The 15,165-nt window shown below is 41.8% G+C and overlaps 1 protein-coding gene across 1 annotated transcript; it reads left to right on the top strand.

Annotated features, from left to right (window-relative positions):
• Positions 1 to 645: 645 nt before the first annotated feature.
• FAM131B (family with sequence similarity 131 member B) lies at positions 646 to 15,165 on the top strand. The gene is made up of 6 exons (XM_008926986.3): positions 646 to 906; positions 2,330 to 2,365; positions 4,912 to 5,005; positions 5,608 to 5,805; positions 6,108 to 6,251; positions 6,685 to 15,165. The coding sequence occupies exons 1-6, from the start codon at positions 760 to 762 to the stop codon at positions 7,227 to 7,229; spliced, it is 1,164 nt and encodes a 387-aa protein (XP_008925234.2). The 5' UTR covers positions 646 to 759; the 3' UTR covers positions 7,230 to 15,165.

Here is a 15,165-nt window from a genome sequence, read left to right on the forward strand (position 1 = left end):
TCACATTCAGTGGCATTCCAAATAGACTAGACATTGCTGAATTGATCCCAGGAATAAATGATCATTTGGGGAGCTATATTTCTTGCCAGGTTCTAGCAAGGCTCAAGTTTAAAGACAGTACAATTGTTCCTCTCTGACATGGCAGCAAATAATTCTAAGCAGAGTTTGAGGATGGCACAAAGGCTGAAGGCACAATAAATCACTAACAGCACAGAGCAGTCCTGGTTACTTGGCTGACTATTTATGTGTGCTTCTTTGCATTTAGTTTCGCTTTTTAAATTTAATGTTCTTTAATTTTTTAATCTTAATTAAATTTTATCATTTGTATTTTATGTTATTGATATTTAAAATTTGAAATGTAATGGCAGGTATTAAGAAGGTCTTTAATCTTGCTAAGAATGGCAAAGCAAGGGCTCCAGCAGCCCTAAGTTGATGTCAGACCAATTAAAATTATAATTGAGAAATGCCTTTTTAAGTGATGATGGTTTAATATTGGAAGGGAATATCAAAAGAATTGGTTCTTTTCCAGTCACACATCATGACTGGATGAATCTGTGCTTTAGCCAAGCATACATTATGCTTGAGAAAAACACAAGTGACTAGTCTTCATGTGGAGATAGCTGTGAGAAATATAATAGTTGATGATGTACATGTCTGATTAAAACCAGAATATCTGATTTGAGGCTATTGTGGCCTTAAACTCAATGATTCTCTTGTTTGCTTAGCTGAGTTGTCTTAAGACTGATAGAACAAATTGTGATGGCATTCAGAAGCCTGACCAGATGTGTTCCCACAGGAAATGAGGTGATTGCAGTAGACTGGAAGGGACTGAAAGATGTGGACCAAATCAATATGGACAGCACGAGTTCACTGCATGGCAGCAGCTTCCATCGACCTTCCACTGAGGTAAGTGCCTGTCCCAGACCTACTTACCCAAGGGGATCAGAAAATTTGAATTCTCTGTGAGGTCAGAAACGCGTGTTGTGCATCACAGAGGCATCGTCTGGGAGAGGACCAGAATGCCAATGAACACCTGAGCACCAGACTTTCATACCTGTGTAGTTTGGCTTGCATTGAATAGAGTTGAGTCACTCCTTCACAAGATCCGTAATGAGTAAGAATTTGCAAATGAAAGTGCTTTTTAACCACTCATGACGGGAGTGGAACACGATGTGGAATAAACAGTGACAGTTCTCACAAGCCTGTAGGTCTGCATTCCTTGAATACAGATTAATATTGAAATGTCCAGCACTATGTCTGTCCCAGCTTCTGCAGCATAGCCATAAAATCTTTTGATTTGTTTACATTTTGATTTTTAGGGCTGCATTCACTAGTAACTCACAGCCAATTGATTTACCATGCAGTATCTCAAGGGCTGGTTCATTTGCTGTTCTGAATTATTGCAGCTTCTGCACTCTTAGATACCTGAATTTTCAACTTCGTAAGGTTTAGTGCATGTAATGATGATTAATAAAAATACCAAAGCTATTTTAGATGCATAATATTTGAAGAATTACAAATAATGTTCACAAATAACCTTAAAAAATAACATACGGTTTGCAAAACCTTAACAAATATTAATGTATCAGTATTTTTATTTCCTTTTTATATGTCTTTGGCTTGGAATATAACTTCAAGAAACTTCAAGTTTCATGGAATCCTGGCAGAAATTGTTGGGCCCGATCTCGTGTGGAAGATTCAGTTAAATCAAATGCAGATCTAAAAGTCAATGAGCATAAACTACACCTCAGTGAACATCTTGATTTATATGAATGGATATAATAGGTATAACTGACTCATCTAAATTTTCCTGTGTCCACATCCCCAAAACCAAGTTGTTGAGATGTGAGTCCTCCCAGCTGAAGGAAACACACTATGAATTGGTGCTGTGATGGCTGATATAGGGAATGGCTGTAGTTTGCAAGGGGAGAGTGAGTCAGAATGGACAAACCGAAACACTACAAGAAAAAATAACTTCAGCAGACTTCTGTTGCTTGCTGTATTATACTTAAAATATAGAGGTGGTGTAGCTCCTCCTTGTGTTAGCCTCAAAGTGGTACAGCACCCACAGTTGGAAGGGGAGCCTTGTGAAAAAGTGTTTTTCCCTTTCCTCCTCTATCATCCTATCTGCTATTGCTCCTCCAAGCACCGTGACACCTACAGATGCCATAATCAACAGGAGGGAATGAAACCAGCTTGAAAGACACAAGGTTCTTTTAATATATCAGATAACGTAGCGGTTGTTGATTATGGCAAAACTACAAGAGTTGCTTGGCTGTTCGCAACTTGTTTGTTGCACTGACGTGCTGTCATTCTTTACTTTCTTCAGCAAACACGGACAGATTTCTCCTGGGATGGCATCAACGTGAGTATGCGCTACACTACTGTTCAAATTTCTAGTTATAGGAAGACCACGATTTGTCTGCCATTGGATACAGTGGAGGCCAGAATGGAAATACGACTGAAAGCTTTTAGTGCCACTGAAATTCTGGGAACTGTCTATGATTCAAAGGATGGTGATAAATTTTTTTTTGCTTTCCGTTTTTTGCTGTCTGGCAGGTATTTAGATCTGCAGATGGCTATTCAGTTGCCTTCATCCTTTTTGGGACAAATGTGTGATGTTTCCTATGTTCTATTTTTGAAATTTCTGGGTGCTGCTACATAAGAAAGGTGTCTGTCCAGAATGTTAAGAAAATTCTTAGTCCTTGGTCATAATTTGATCTTCTCTGGGAAAAATGTCTCTCTCATATTCAGTTGCATACAGAAGTAAAAGAATTCTTAATGTTCCCCGGGGGAGATGGTCAGTACTAGTTAACTTCAGTTAACAAGCAGAAGAAAAAACAAGCAAACATTTTAACACGTTTCTTTTGCTTTTAATACCTGTGCTATGAACAAAAAAATGTGGGGTTTTTTTGTTTTGTTTTTCACAAAAGCAAAAACAACATCCTGGAAAAGGAATAATGCATATTTATGCTACCAAACTTTTTCTTTTTTTTTTTTTTTTTGCTCAGTAGGCTTAAAAAGTATTTTAACGTAAGTTAATTTGATAGTTTTGTACACTTGTAAAGGCAAGATTAGAAGCTCCATTTTAAGTAGTATAAATATTTTCATATTCCAGATACTTTCAAAACTTTTAAAATGTCTGTAATTTTCTGGTAATCTGTGGTTTAAAAGCGTTTGGGACACTGAATATCAAGAGGACATTTTTTAAACTAATTCTCACCCTGCTGATACTTCTTTTATTGTAGCACTTATGGCTTGGGATCTCTTGCCTAGGTTCAATTAGAGAAACAAGTTGTGCAGGAAAATAATGGTGCATGCAACAACTGTCTAGAAGAAATTTGTCAGATTTTTTTCCTCATTGCACCTCTGTCTATCTCAAAGCAAGGTACACAGTCATGTATCCTTAAAGAAAGTAGAAGACAGTTTCCTTACTTGCAGTTTCCCATTTTCCAACCCATTCGGAATCCATGGAGCTCTTCCGTAATGCAGCTCTTTCACAGTGTAATTCCATAAACCTTCTTTGGTATCTAAGCTGGATCATTAATTTCCTTCTGATCCCATTCATTTCTGCCTTCATGTCATAGCTCTCCAACCTTGCAGTGGTAGAACCCCCCTGATTTTACTTTCTTCTCTGACCAATTTCCATGAGGCAGCTCATGGCCCAGCCTGCAGGCTGTCATGGAACAAGTGGGTGGATACTGAACAGCAGTGCCCAGGCAGGAATGACCAGTGGGGGCATAGATGGACTTTCTCCAACAAGCTTCATCACCTAAGGAAATGCATCATGGAACAAGGGATGTGTTCTCACTTTTTACTGTTCTTCCCCTGCTTTGTGATTTCTTCAGCTCGTGTTACACACAGACATTCCTGGCTCCAAAGTTACAGGATGCCTTAGTTGCTGCCTTTATGCTCAGTTTCCAGAAAAACTCATCTCTCATAATTCAGCAATTGACTGGAATTATATGCAGTTCAACATCTTTAAAATGCCTTTCTTTGCCTCCAGCTATTTCATTGCCCAGTTATTGCTCCACTCACTTTTTGTGAGGTCTGTGCCTGTGACCAAATGCTTGTTTTGTGTCAGGATTTAAAATTTCCGGCATCATGGTCACTACTTTTGAGTATTGTTGTGTTTCAAACATTCTAGCCTTGATTTTCAGTGAGGTTGAAATGAAGAGCAGAAGCAATGCTTGTTTAGCCCTTGTGAAAATTAAGCCTCAGATGAAATGCGTGGCATCTCTGAAGAAGCCTGATGAATTCATCTTGAGAGATTATTTTCATGATGATGTTTGTGACTGCTGACTGTCCCAGTAGTGTCCTGTCCTTGTTATTCTGGGACTTTGGATGAACATAGAGAAGACAATAAAGAAAATTAGCACAGCTGTATATACCACATTTATATACAGGTAGTTGTAGGTGCTTGAAACAGGACACATCACTGATACAGTCATGTTCATTTTATTAAGACCATATGAGAAGAATAAAAACCCCCAAAGTGACATATAAAAATTATTAACTTTAGTATGATGAATATATGATACATTAATTACTGTGCCTTGCCATTTGCACTGACAGCTCCCCATTGGAAGTTCCCTGAATTGTTCATCAGCCATGTCTTGGATCTTTAACAAAGAGTTGGGAACGGTGCTGCATGTCTATGAAGGACTGGCAGCAGCAAAGGGAGGCTTCTCACAGCCTGGTTCTGCCTCTCCCTCTGACCTTGCCTCACTCAGTCCCAGTGCTATGCAATACCCAGTCCTGGTTAAATAGCCTCTAATTTTTCCTTTCCTTCTTTTGTTCCTATTGCTTGCTTCTGCTCCTCATCTTCCAACTACCTACTGATTTCTCACTCCAATTCACTTCCTTTTCTCCTTCCTGTATATCATTTCTTCATATTCTCTCTCTTTTCAGCTCTCCATGGAAGATACGACCTCCATCCTCCCCAAGCTGAAACGCAACTCCAATGCTTATGGGATTGGGGCTTTGGCTAAATCATCTTTCTCTGGTGAGGTCCTCAGAATTTGAGTTTATCCTTGGCAGCTTCTCTCCACAGGCCTTTGTGCCTCTTCCCATATCTCTTTGTTGCTCTCACACCTGCTCCTTTCTGACTCTCGCCTTTTCAAGGCCTTAGAGGAGTCTCCACCACCATGGTTCTAAATACAGAGATCTCATTGTTGTTGCCCTTTCAAAGAACAGATTTGTCTTACTCCTGTTGACTTCTCACCGTGCACCCCCGCTCAGACATCTTCAGTTGCTTCCCCTCAAACAGTCTTGAGTTTAACCCCATTTTCTGTTTCTTAGTTTGTTCACTTCCAGGCTTCATCCTTCATGCCCAACTCTATCCTAAATGGATTCTAGGCAAGGAAGGAAATGGTCTTTCAGATTTTGGGTTTCCCTTTTTCCCCCTTCTGAGAGCTAGTCCAAGGAAACATGGAGAAACTCTCCTGGAGAGTGATACAGGGAAACTGGGAGACACCCAGCCGCAGGCATGAATCCTGTCAGGAAAGGAGGGGAGAAGCTCCACTTCTAAGAGAGGTAAACAGCATGGCAGACAACCATGGAACTGTGTAATAGCCCTTCCTTGTTTTCTAATGTCTGGCCCCTTAGGGATATCTCGCAGCATGAAGGACCATGTCACAAAGCCAACAGCAATGGGCCAAGGCCGTGTGGCTCACATGATTGAGTGGCAAGGCTGGGGCAAAGCCAACAGCCAGCAGCAGCAGCACACGCACGAGACAGCGCGCAAAGACGCCGACGCCTACTCAGACCTGAGTGATGGGGAGAAGGAGGCCCGGTTCCTTGCAGGTAGCACTGACTTTCTGGCATGTAGATTGGATTGGTTGAGATGACTCAGAGCAGAATCCCCGAGAGACCACGTAGGAGAGGTTGTGGGTGGTTCAGATGGCCAAAACAGAGAGAGACTTGGTGGTCGAAGGATTGCCAATGGAATGCAAATGTGAGAGGGTCAGGGCCCATTGTGGGTGATGGGTGTTGCTGAGATAGGACAAGAGTGGGGCAGTGTGACCAAGAGATGAGGTTAAGGAGGGTGATGAGAAATGGAGACCTTCACACATCCCTATTTACCCTTCCTGTTTCCTTTGGCACAGGAGTGATGGAGCAATTTGCTATTTCTGAAGCAACTCTCATGGCCTGGTCCTCCATGGATGGTGAGGATGTGAGTGTAAACTCAAATCAGGACAACCCAGCAAGCAACTACTCTGAGAACTATCAGGAGCTGATGGAGAGCCAAGGTGAGCTCCAGTGCTTCTTGCTAATCTTAAAACTTCCGTTTGCTCCTCTTGTTTTCACGTTGCTGTCTTTCCCTTTACCCTGTTTTATTCTGCAGCCTCAGTCTTTGGGGGTGTGACTAGTAGAGTCATCCCTATTTGTGGAGCTGTTCAAGGAATCTAATTATAACAGGGAGGCTCCAAAGTCCAGTTCCTTTTGCCTTTTTTTCGGGCACAACTGTGGAAAGCTACCAGCCGTTGCAGTCAATTGTGGATATAATCAAGGTTATCTGCCTACTGCCTAGAACTGTGTTTTCTCTTCGCCCTCCTTCCCTCTAAGGGATTCATTTACCGTGTACAGTGCAGTGCCATGCACAGGCACACAGACTACCTGAATGAGCCAGCTTGGCCTAGAGAGAGTGTCTAACTGTGTGTTGTTTCCCTCTTTTACTTGCAGAGCATATGGCCCAGACGCAGTATGATAGCTGGCCTCATTCCTACGTCTCGCAGGGCATGTATTGCTTAGGCTCATCTGATGCCTGGGAGGCCAGTGACCAGTCCCTCATCGCTTCCCCAGCAACTGGCTCCTACTTAGGCCAGAATTTTGATGAGTCCCAGACAAACCTTCAGGAAAGCATTTTGCTTCAGAGCAGCTTTCTCCAGCAGCAACAGCTGCAGCAACAGCGGCAGGAGCAGAACTTCATCCAGAACACGGGGCTGGTCCACGTGTGGCCCCTGCAGACTGCTCAGAGTGGGGGTGGAGCTGAGTCCAGCACATACATGGAGGACCACATTGAGGATGAAGGGAACCCACGGCTGGAGAAGGCTCCTCTCCTGAACAAGAAGCCCTCTCCAGAGGAGGATGATGCAGTGTGCCGGGACCTGGAATCTCTATCTCCTCGAGAGGAGATGGAACATGCTGCACTGAGCCGCAAAGTCTCAGATGTCACCTCCTCTGGGGTGCAGTCTTTTGATGAGGAAGAGGGAGAAACAAATAACTGATGCTTTCTGTGAAGTTCTCATCACTGCTGAACAAAGAGAGGGGTGGCAAGGAATGAAATTACAGGGATTCTTCTCTCCAGCTCCCCATATTTCTGAGGAGGCACACCTTCCATTGTTGACATTTAATTATTTTTTTAAACAAGAGGAAAATCTCAAAGTGATTGACACATAAAAACCTCTTCTCCCCTCCCCCATGGACATATATTTTGGATTTTCATTGCTCTGGGCAACACGTGAGGTGCTTGTAGAGATCTGGATTGGTAAATAATTTCTAAATCTTTTTAATACAAAGTCTTGGCTGTGGATACAAATTCTTCTGGTACAGGGGATATGGCTGATGAGACAGGCTGGGTATAGGGAGCGACTATGCGTTGCTAGAATTCATCTTGGCAGAATGGATGGTGTTCTGTGCACATGGTCCCCTTTGATAGAATATGTGAATATAAACTGGTTTAAAATGAAGATTTGGCTTTGCAAATATAGATTGCACTAGTATTGTGTGATTGTGACCAATACAGACTATAAGGCTGTATTCGATACATATTGTACTGAAATGAAAGTTTGCTGTGTAACCAGATCCCCAATAGCACCTTGATACAGAATGGTAGGTTTGATGGATACAAACTGTGCTCCGTGGGCACGGGCTATGCTGCTGTACAGATGGTGTGGCTCTGTGGGCCAGGCTCTTCTGTGGCATGGAGGAACGGATGCAGATGTGAATCTAACCCTGTTCTCAGATATTCATGTTTTGGTTTCTTTCATTTATTTGTTTCTTTATTTGACATTTCTACCTTCCCAGGAGCTGGCAAGAGCGGTGTGTCCTTTTGGCATTGGGCACTGGAAGCCGGTCGAAAGGACATTTTCAGCCTCGGAGATAGTAATAAAAAGCTGACTCTTGCAGGAGGCTTGAGAACATGTCCATCTTGGTGCTGCTGCTGCATCTTTCTGTATTCTCCCTTGCCAGTGGTATGGGGAGACCCAGAGAGTAGGCAACAGATCCAGGAACAGCGTGTACAGCTATGAGATCACAGATACCCAGTTTACATTAGAGTTTTCAGCTTTTGCTTTGTTTTTTTTAACCTTTTTATATTGCTGGATAAGTGTTAATAACAGAGCAGTTAATAATAGGAAAGGCCTGTACTCCAGTCATGACTTAACAGAAATACTGTTCACTTCCCATTTCTGCCACTCCTTCTGCAGTGCCAAAAGTAGCTGGAGGAAAAGGGGTGAGAGGAAGTTTTCTCCTCCTATTTGTCTTCCTCCTGCCTATGTTTTCTTTTGTTTTCCCATGCCCAAGCAGTATCAATAATGCTCAGTATTTGGTCTGTTTGTTTTTCCCTCCCATCTCTTTTTTAGGTGTGGAGAAAGCTGATTTCAGGAGTTTTCCCTATTTTTACGGGTTCTACATTTTTTGTTAAAAAAACGTGGTTCATTGACTAGGGGAATTTGGTCTCTTGCAATTCCTTGCCATGTTTCTACAGACCTCCTTTTGGGAGGAAGAGGTTTTGAAAGGAAATTGTCTCCTTTTGAACTCTCGCCAGGAAAAAAAAACAGAGATAAAAGCAAAAATTGTACAAGGTTATTGATTTTGCTGAAGAACCGAACAGAACCAGCAGAGATTACCCAAATGCTGAGTTTTAATTGCAAGACATCTTGCAAAAAAGCATTGGCAAAGCATGGGTGTAAATCAGATGCTAAATCTGATGAGCTAGAGAAATGAATTTGCCTGGGCACTGCCATACTGTTCCAGGGGCAACTCTTTCTCACTTACTCTGACTCATATCTGCTCTGTTTAATTCATGATACATTTGTTTTTTCTTTGCCTCTTCTTCAGGCTTGTTGTGTTTTTTGGATGACAGGAGAGTGATGCGTGCTCCTTCCCTGCTTCAGATTTAGTTCCTGCATATTTGCAGGGAAGAATGTCTAAGGAGAATAAATTGTGACTGAAGTAATACCATCAAGTCTCAGAGTTCAGACAGCTCCTGGCAAGCAAAGCAGGTGACATCCAGGAATTACAAAAAGTAGGAATGGGGTTCTCAGGTAGAACTTTACCCCACTCAGCTTTCTCCCACTTACACTGGCAGCTGCATGAAGAGGGACTCTTCTTTCAATAACTAAGTTGTTCCAGCAAAGTCCACTTCAAGTGGATCTGTCTTCCCTCTCTTGCACCTCTAAAGGGAAGACTTTTGGGATATTTAAGTAAGATTGGTAATTTGGTGTAGGTAAGAGGGAAAAGTTTTTGTGATCATCTTTTTTTACTCATTTGTTTGGTCTTGCTTACATCTCTCTAAGGAGGTAGCTCTTCTCCTGAATGATGACCTTTCAATATCTCTTCAAAGATGTTTACACATTCAGGTGCTAACCTCCCCTGGGCAGGAGGGTTTGATAAATACGATCTTCTATAATTCTTGCAGGACCAGTGCTAGCTCATTGTCCTGAACTGGTTTGGGTCTAACCTTAGAGCGGGGCCTAGGAAATCACGCTAGACAGAAAAGGGAGATGGGGCAAGTGCCAAGAGCACATCAGCAGATGACAAATGAGTGTTAACCTTTTCTTATTTCTTTTTTTAAAAATCCTTCAGGGAAACAAATGTTTGTTGGGTATGTTTCTTTCTGGGAGATTTGGGTGGCTTCTTGTTTTCCTCTCCAAACCGTTTTGTTCCCATGTGCCTCTCCAGGAGCAATCTGGATGTTTACGGTGACTTTACAGTAGCTTCTAATGATCCCTCTGTGTTGTTTACAGGACTGGGACAAGTGGGTCAGCTTGTCCAGGCCTTCTTTTTCTTTAATATGGACATGTGGTACATTTACTAAGATGTGTGACTCATGTCTAAAAGATGTACATTGTCTCCGTGGAAGACAGTGACAAGGAATTATCTACATGGGAAGAAGTGTGAAAAAAATTAACCTCTGTGGAATGGGATAGAGAATTATACCCTGCTGTATAATTCTGTAACCTGATCTCTAGAAACCTGTAGATAGCCTCATTCTCTGTGAATACAGACTGGTTTGAACACTACTCTCTGTAAAAACTTCCAAACTTACTAATTTTTTTTTTTCATAAAGGTCTTGACTTTCTGTGAATAATAAAATTTCAGCCTTTTCCTGAAAGAAAGAAAAAGGCTATTTTCCGTGACCTCTCCACAATCCAAAAGAGAAATGTATCTGTATTTGCTAGGAGCTTGACCAGAGAGAGCAGATCTGCCTATCTACACTTGTCACCTGCGTGAGCATCCTGAGCTGAACTGGAAAGGCAGTTTGAATCTCTTTGAAAGTGGAAAATTGTTTGTATAACCTGGCCTTTTCTTATGTAACAGGCCTGCTGGTTGTGTGTATCCAATATTAGAGAGAGACCTGGAACCTAGTGTACGTTTCCCAGAAAAGCTGTTATTATGTAGATACACCTATTCAAGCATATGGGAGGCACAGGTGCTCTGTGAGTGAAATTTGGCCTGCAATCCCTTTATCCTGGTGAGGAGGGATGAGCTGGAGAGAGTCCAGCCAAATAGTCAGAGCCCAAATTGTATTTGCGAGGCTGAAAATAAGACGAAAGGTAAGCTCAATATTCCTGATCTGCAGTTACTAAGAAACTGAGCCTGCTGTTTGTTTCCACAAACCTTTTGTAAAGCAGAGCTGCACTACAGAAAAATTTGGATATTCTTGAAGCAGTGGAGGTAGAAGATTCTCATCTTTTCCCCAAGCCTTTGTCTTCAATAGGAACTTGTTGAAATTATTTTGCTAAACACAAAGAAAGCTTAAACACAAGTGACCCTAATTTAAAAGCTTCCACTGCAAGAAAATTCTCTCTTGTTCCTTTTCCTATGATTGCTCATACCTGATTAAACTATTTCATAAGTTGTTGGGGTTTTTTTTATAAATCTGAAGCTTTCTTTATAAGCCTTCTGAGTTCTCTTCAACTCCATTACCTCAGACTCTGGGATGGAGAAGTCAGTCTGCTCCTTTCAGTTTCTGTGCCTCTAAATTACCATCACCTTCTTCTGGAAAGCTGCTGACAAGTCACCCACTTGCTTTCCCCCTTAAAAACTTTAATGTCACCTTTAGCGACAGACTTGCAGCAAAGAACAGTTTAACCATGCTTCTAAGCTGATCCAATGGTCAGCTGCTGTGAAGGAAGGCAGCCCTTTGCCCTGGCTGTGCTCACCTCCCACAACCCTTGTGCTGATGCTGATGCACAGTTGACCCACAGCAAACCATGCACTTTTACCCTACTATAAAAGTGAAGAGGGAACAGCTGTAAGCAGAGGGGGAGATAGTGCTGTTCACAGCAGCTGGCTTTCCTTTATATCAGGTTAGAGAAATAGGGAAAGCGCGCTTTGAAGTGGCATCTTCATGATGAATCTAAGCTGCTCTAAGGAGCTGTCATGCCTCCTCCTTTCCGCCAGCACCAGCTGTGTACTTCTACTGCCTAAAAAGCACCAGCGCTAGCACTCATTTGCCTGCTCAGGAACTGGTCCCATTGAAAACTAACCCAGTCCCTTATCAAAATAAGGGTTTCAGTGGGATGAACTCTTCATATTGCTCCACTTGGTGAGGCAAGCATCACTGAGGGCTGGTAAAATGTGCAGATGGTCATGTGGAAGACTGGTTGCCAATGCAACTTAAATGGGCTTAAGCCGATTGTGAAGTACCTGTCTGAAAAGAATAAGCCCAACTGGGGCACCATGAAGGACATATTTCCCTTTCTCTTCCATAGTGTTTTTCTTGGAATTTCTAGTATGCTCTTACTTGATTTGGTGTTTGTTGTTGTTTATGCTCTGTTATTTCCCTCACTATTCCCTTCCTTTCCAAAGGCTCCTTTGAGATAAACCCTTGCAAGGGACAGGAGGACAGGAGTAACTTGATAGATGCATGGAATTAATAAAATTAACATGCATAAATCTTAGATGCACTCAGTGATTAAACTCCATGGCAGCTAAAGGTACTGATAAGTCTTATCCTGTAATTGCAAGAGGAGAGCCTTGTGCAAGAGTGAAGCACAGCTGGAGCAAGGGAGGCTTATTCCTGTCTTTAAACCAGTTCCAATCTAGTGTGAGATCCAGAAGAGCACTTCTCACCTACGCAGAGTCTGTGTGTGCTGTACTGTGTACAACAACAATGAAAAAATGTTAGTTGTAACCCCAGAGAAGAGAACCAGGGAGAGGAAATTGTTCTCTTAGTTGGACAGAGGTATGAGGTATGGTGGTGAGGCAAGGTAGTGTGCAACAGTACAGGCTTGTGGACATCTATGTGTGCTCTGTGCAAGGGCAAGGAGAAGTCTAGCTAGAGAGGGAAAGACATTGAGAGAAAGGCTCGGGAAAAAGGTCAAGAAAAGCTAAATGTCTTTTGTTTACACAATTCAGGTAGGAAGCTTCATGGCAGACTTGCTGCACAAGCTGTAAATCCAGGATTGTTGCAGCTTATAGTGCTCCTTAGTCCAAGCCACACTGTTTTTTCTGTAAGACAAAGTGATAGGAAAGGGTACCTGCTAGCTTCTTTGCATTATCTTTGAAAAACCATTCTCAACATGCTTAGTTCTTCAGGGAAATCTTATGAGAAATACACCAAGTAAGAACTTACTCCTTGTCCAAATGAAGTTAATGTGAGTTTTGTTCTCACTGGAAACCTAAAATACCTAAATTCAGCTCAGTTTGCCTTAACTGATGTATTGGTAATTGTCTGGAAGGAGAAACTCAAATAAATCCACCTCTAAATGCTATAGAAAGCAGAGCAACATTGACGTAGTCTAAGCTCTTCCTTCTGATTTCTCCCAGGTGGAATTTCCAATGTTGTTCAGACAACTCTGGCATGTCTTTTAAATTAACTTTTTGACTTTTTCTAAAAGAAAAAGAAAAAAGAGAAGAAAAAGTCGGTGCCCTTACATCTAGAAAAATGTAACTAAGTAACAGTTTCATCTTTGGTTTTCCTCCCCTGTAGCAATCTGACAGGGAAAGATATCTATGCCATGGCTCAGGGAAAGGAAAAATAAACAGGGAAAATGTGAGTAAAATAGTGCCTATTAGAACTAAACATATGTGTAGGACAGACTACAGTCATTAAAGCACAGTCTCAAATATGATTGCAAGCTGTAAAGTCAATGTCAGGTGCCTCTTTTGTATCATAGGCTTTTCCCAGGCTAAGTAGCGCAGGAGCAGAAGAGCTGGACTTGTGTGCCGGATCAACGTCTCTCTTTCTCTCAGAATTTGTCATGGAACCTGGAGACACTACACTCTTTCAGCAGCACAACCAGCTCCATGAATCGACAGGTGTAGGCGTGAAGACAAATGGTTATTGTGTTAACAAATGGACATGGACGATTTGCACTTGGAACATTAGGGTCTATTTACATCCTTGCACTGGCATTTTTCCCCAGCATAGGCAGATCAAAGTGTTATCTTTTCCTTGGAAATTAAGAGAAGCTCTGTGATTGTCAGTGTTGGTCTGCACAAAAGAGAATAAATATGTGATATATTTTTCCAGTGCAGATACACGTTGTTGGAAGAGGAAAAATTTGGTCCGAGAAAGATTATGTTTACTAAAACTGTAAAGACTTGTTCAAGACTGTTCTCAGTGCAGATACTATAGAATCACAGAATGGTTTGGGTTGGAAGGGACCTTAAAGATCATCTAGTCCAACCCCTCTGCCATGGGCAGGACTTACCTATTGATAAGTAGTAACTGCTGTCTTCTAGGAAGAGAGAGATTACAGTGTCCTGTGGATCTTCCTCATCTCCTTTGACTGGGGACATTTTAAATGCCCTCTGAAACCTAGTCTTGTTTTTGCTTTCCCACAAGGGATCAAATGTCCATGCTAGCAAGACAATAAAGGCTTTTCTCCATTATGTAGACAAGATCATGCATGAAGATTTGCTTCTAATAAGATACAGGCATCTAGTCCAGATTCATTGGCCTTCTGGGTTCATTTTCATTGGGCATGGAAATCTGGTCATGAGTTGGAGGCCAAAAGGTTAAGAACCCTCTTCCAGAGCCCTGCCAAGTTCCCATGAGGCAAGTACAAGTGGATTTTCCTTCCTTTCAGATACTGCATGCTTGAGCAATGTAGCAAGCCAAAAGCTCTTTTGCAGGTATATATTCTTGTTTGGCTTTAATTTTTCTTCTCTAATTTGTGGATGTTGTGCATGATTGGAGGTCTCTGGGAATCCCTACATTATAAAATTGGGACTCAAAATAATTTAATGAGGAACAGGATTTCTCTTGTTTCAGCTATTTTTTAGATATGGGTGGGTAAAGACTGAGGTTTTGGGAGGTACAAGGGTGGTGGATGGGAGTCTCAGGGGTAGCATGCAGAATGGATTCCTGAAGCATGTATAAAAATAACTAAAGGCTTGGGTCTTTAAATGTTGTATTCTCGGTATCTGAAACTACCTTAGCATAAGTGTATGGGACAATGGAGGTTGCTGCGAAGCAATTTTAAAGAGCTTCCCCCAAGCCTGTACACTTTCTGTAGCGGGGAGGCTGCATGGTGATTATATTTATTCTTTCAAGCTAGTGTTTACAGAGGTGCATTGATGTTTGGGGAGAAAGTACTGAATTGAAGTAAAACAAGGGAAAGGGACCCGCTACTGAAAGCTTTCATCCTTACCTTGTCCCACCCCAGCCCTTAATAACTAAAATGAGTCTGATTTGCCTTTGGTCTTCCAGCTCCAAAACATGTTTGCCTGAAAATTTTTGTTGGATATACTTCGCATGTTTTGATAATGTGACTTATGAGATAACACTTCTACAAAGATATATATAAATACATACATGTACAACCACACGCATACATGTGCACACACTACATATAGACTTAGAAATTTATATGGCACTACACACCTCCATGCCTGTATGTGGCAGTAACCACAGTAAAGGAGGGGAGGTAGCTCAAAATAGCATGTACAGTCCTTTATGGAGTTGTTATTAAACAGAATGTGGTCTTG

Source organism: Manacus vitellinus, unplaced genomic scaffold (assembly GCF_001715985.3).
Source record: "Manacus vitellinus isolate BGI_N305 unplaced genomic scaffold, ASM171598v3 scaffold_28_pilon, whole genome shotgun sequence".
NCBI lineage: Eukaryota > Metazoa > Chordata > Aves > Passeriformes > Pipridae > Manacus > Manacus vitellinus.

What these genes read in the sequence shown, in the direction of transcription:
- FAM131B (XM_008926986.3), top strand. Translation starts at nt 760, where the DNA reads ATGGCATTCAGAAGCCTGACCAGATGTGTTCCCACAGGAAATGAGGTG. An exon ending in TCTCCTGGGATGGCATCAAC is followed by an intron (nt 2,366 to 4,911) that starts GTGAGTATGCGC and finishes CTCTCTTTTCAG; the next exon opens with CTCTCCATGGAAGATACGAC. An exon ending in GGAGCTGATGGAGAGCCAAG is followed by an intron (nt 6,252 to 6,684) that starts GTGAGCTCCAGT and finishes TTTTACTTGCAG; the next exon opens with AGCATATGGCCCAGACGCAG.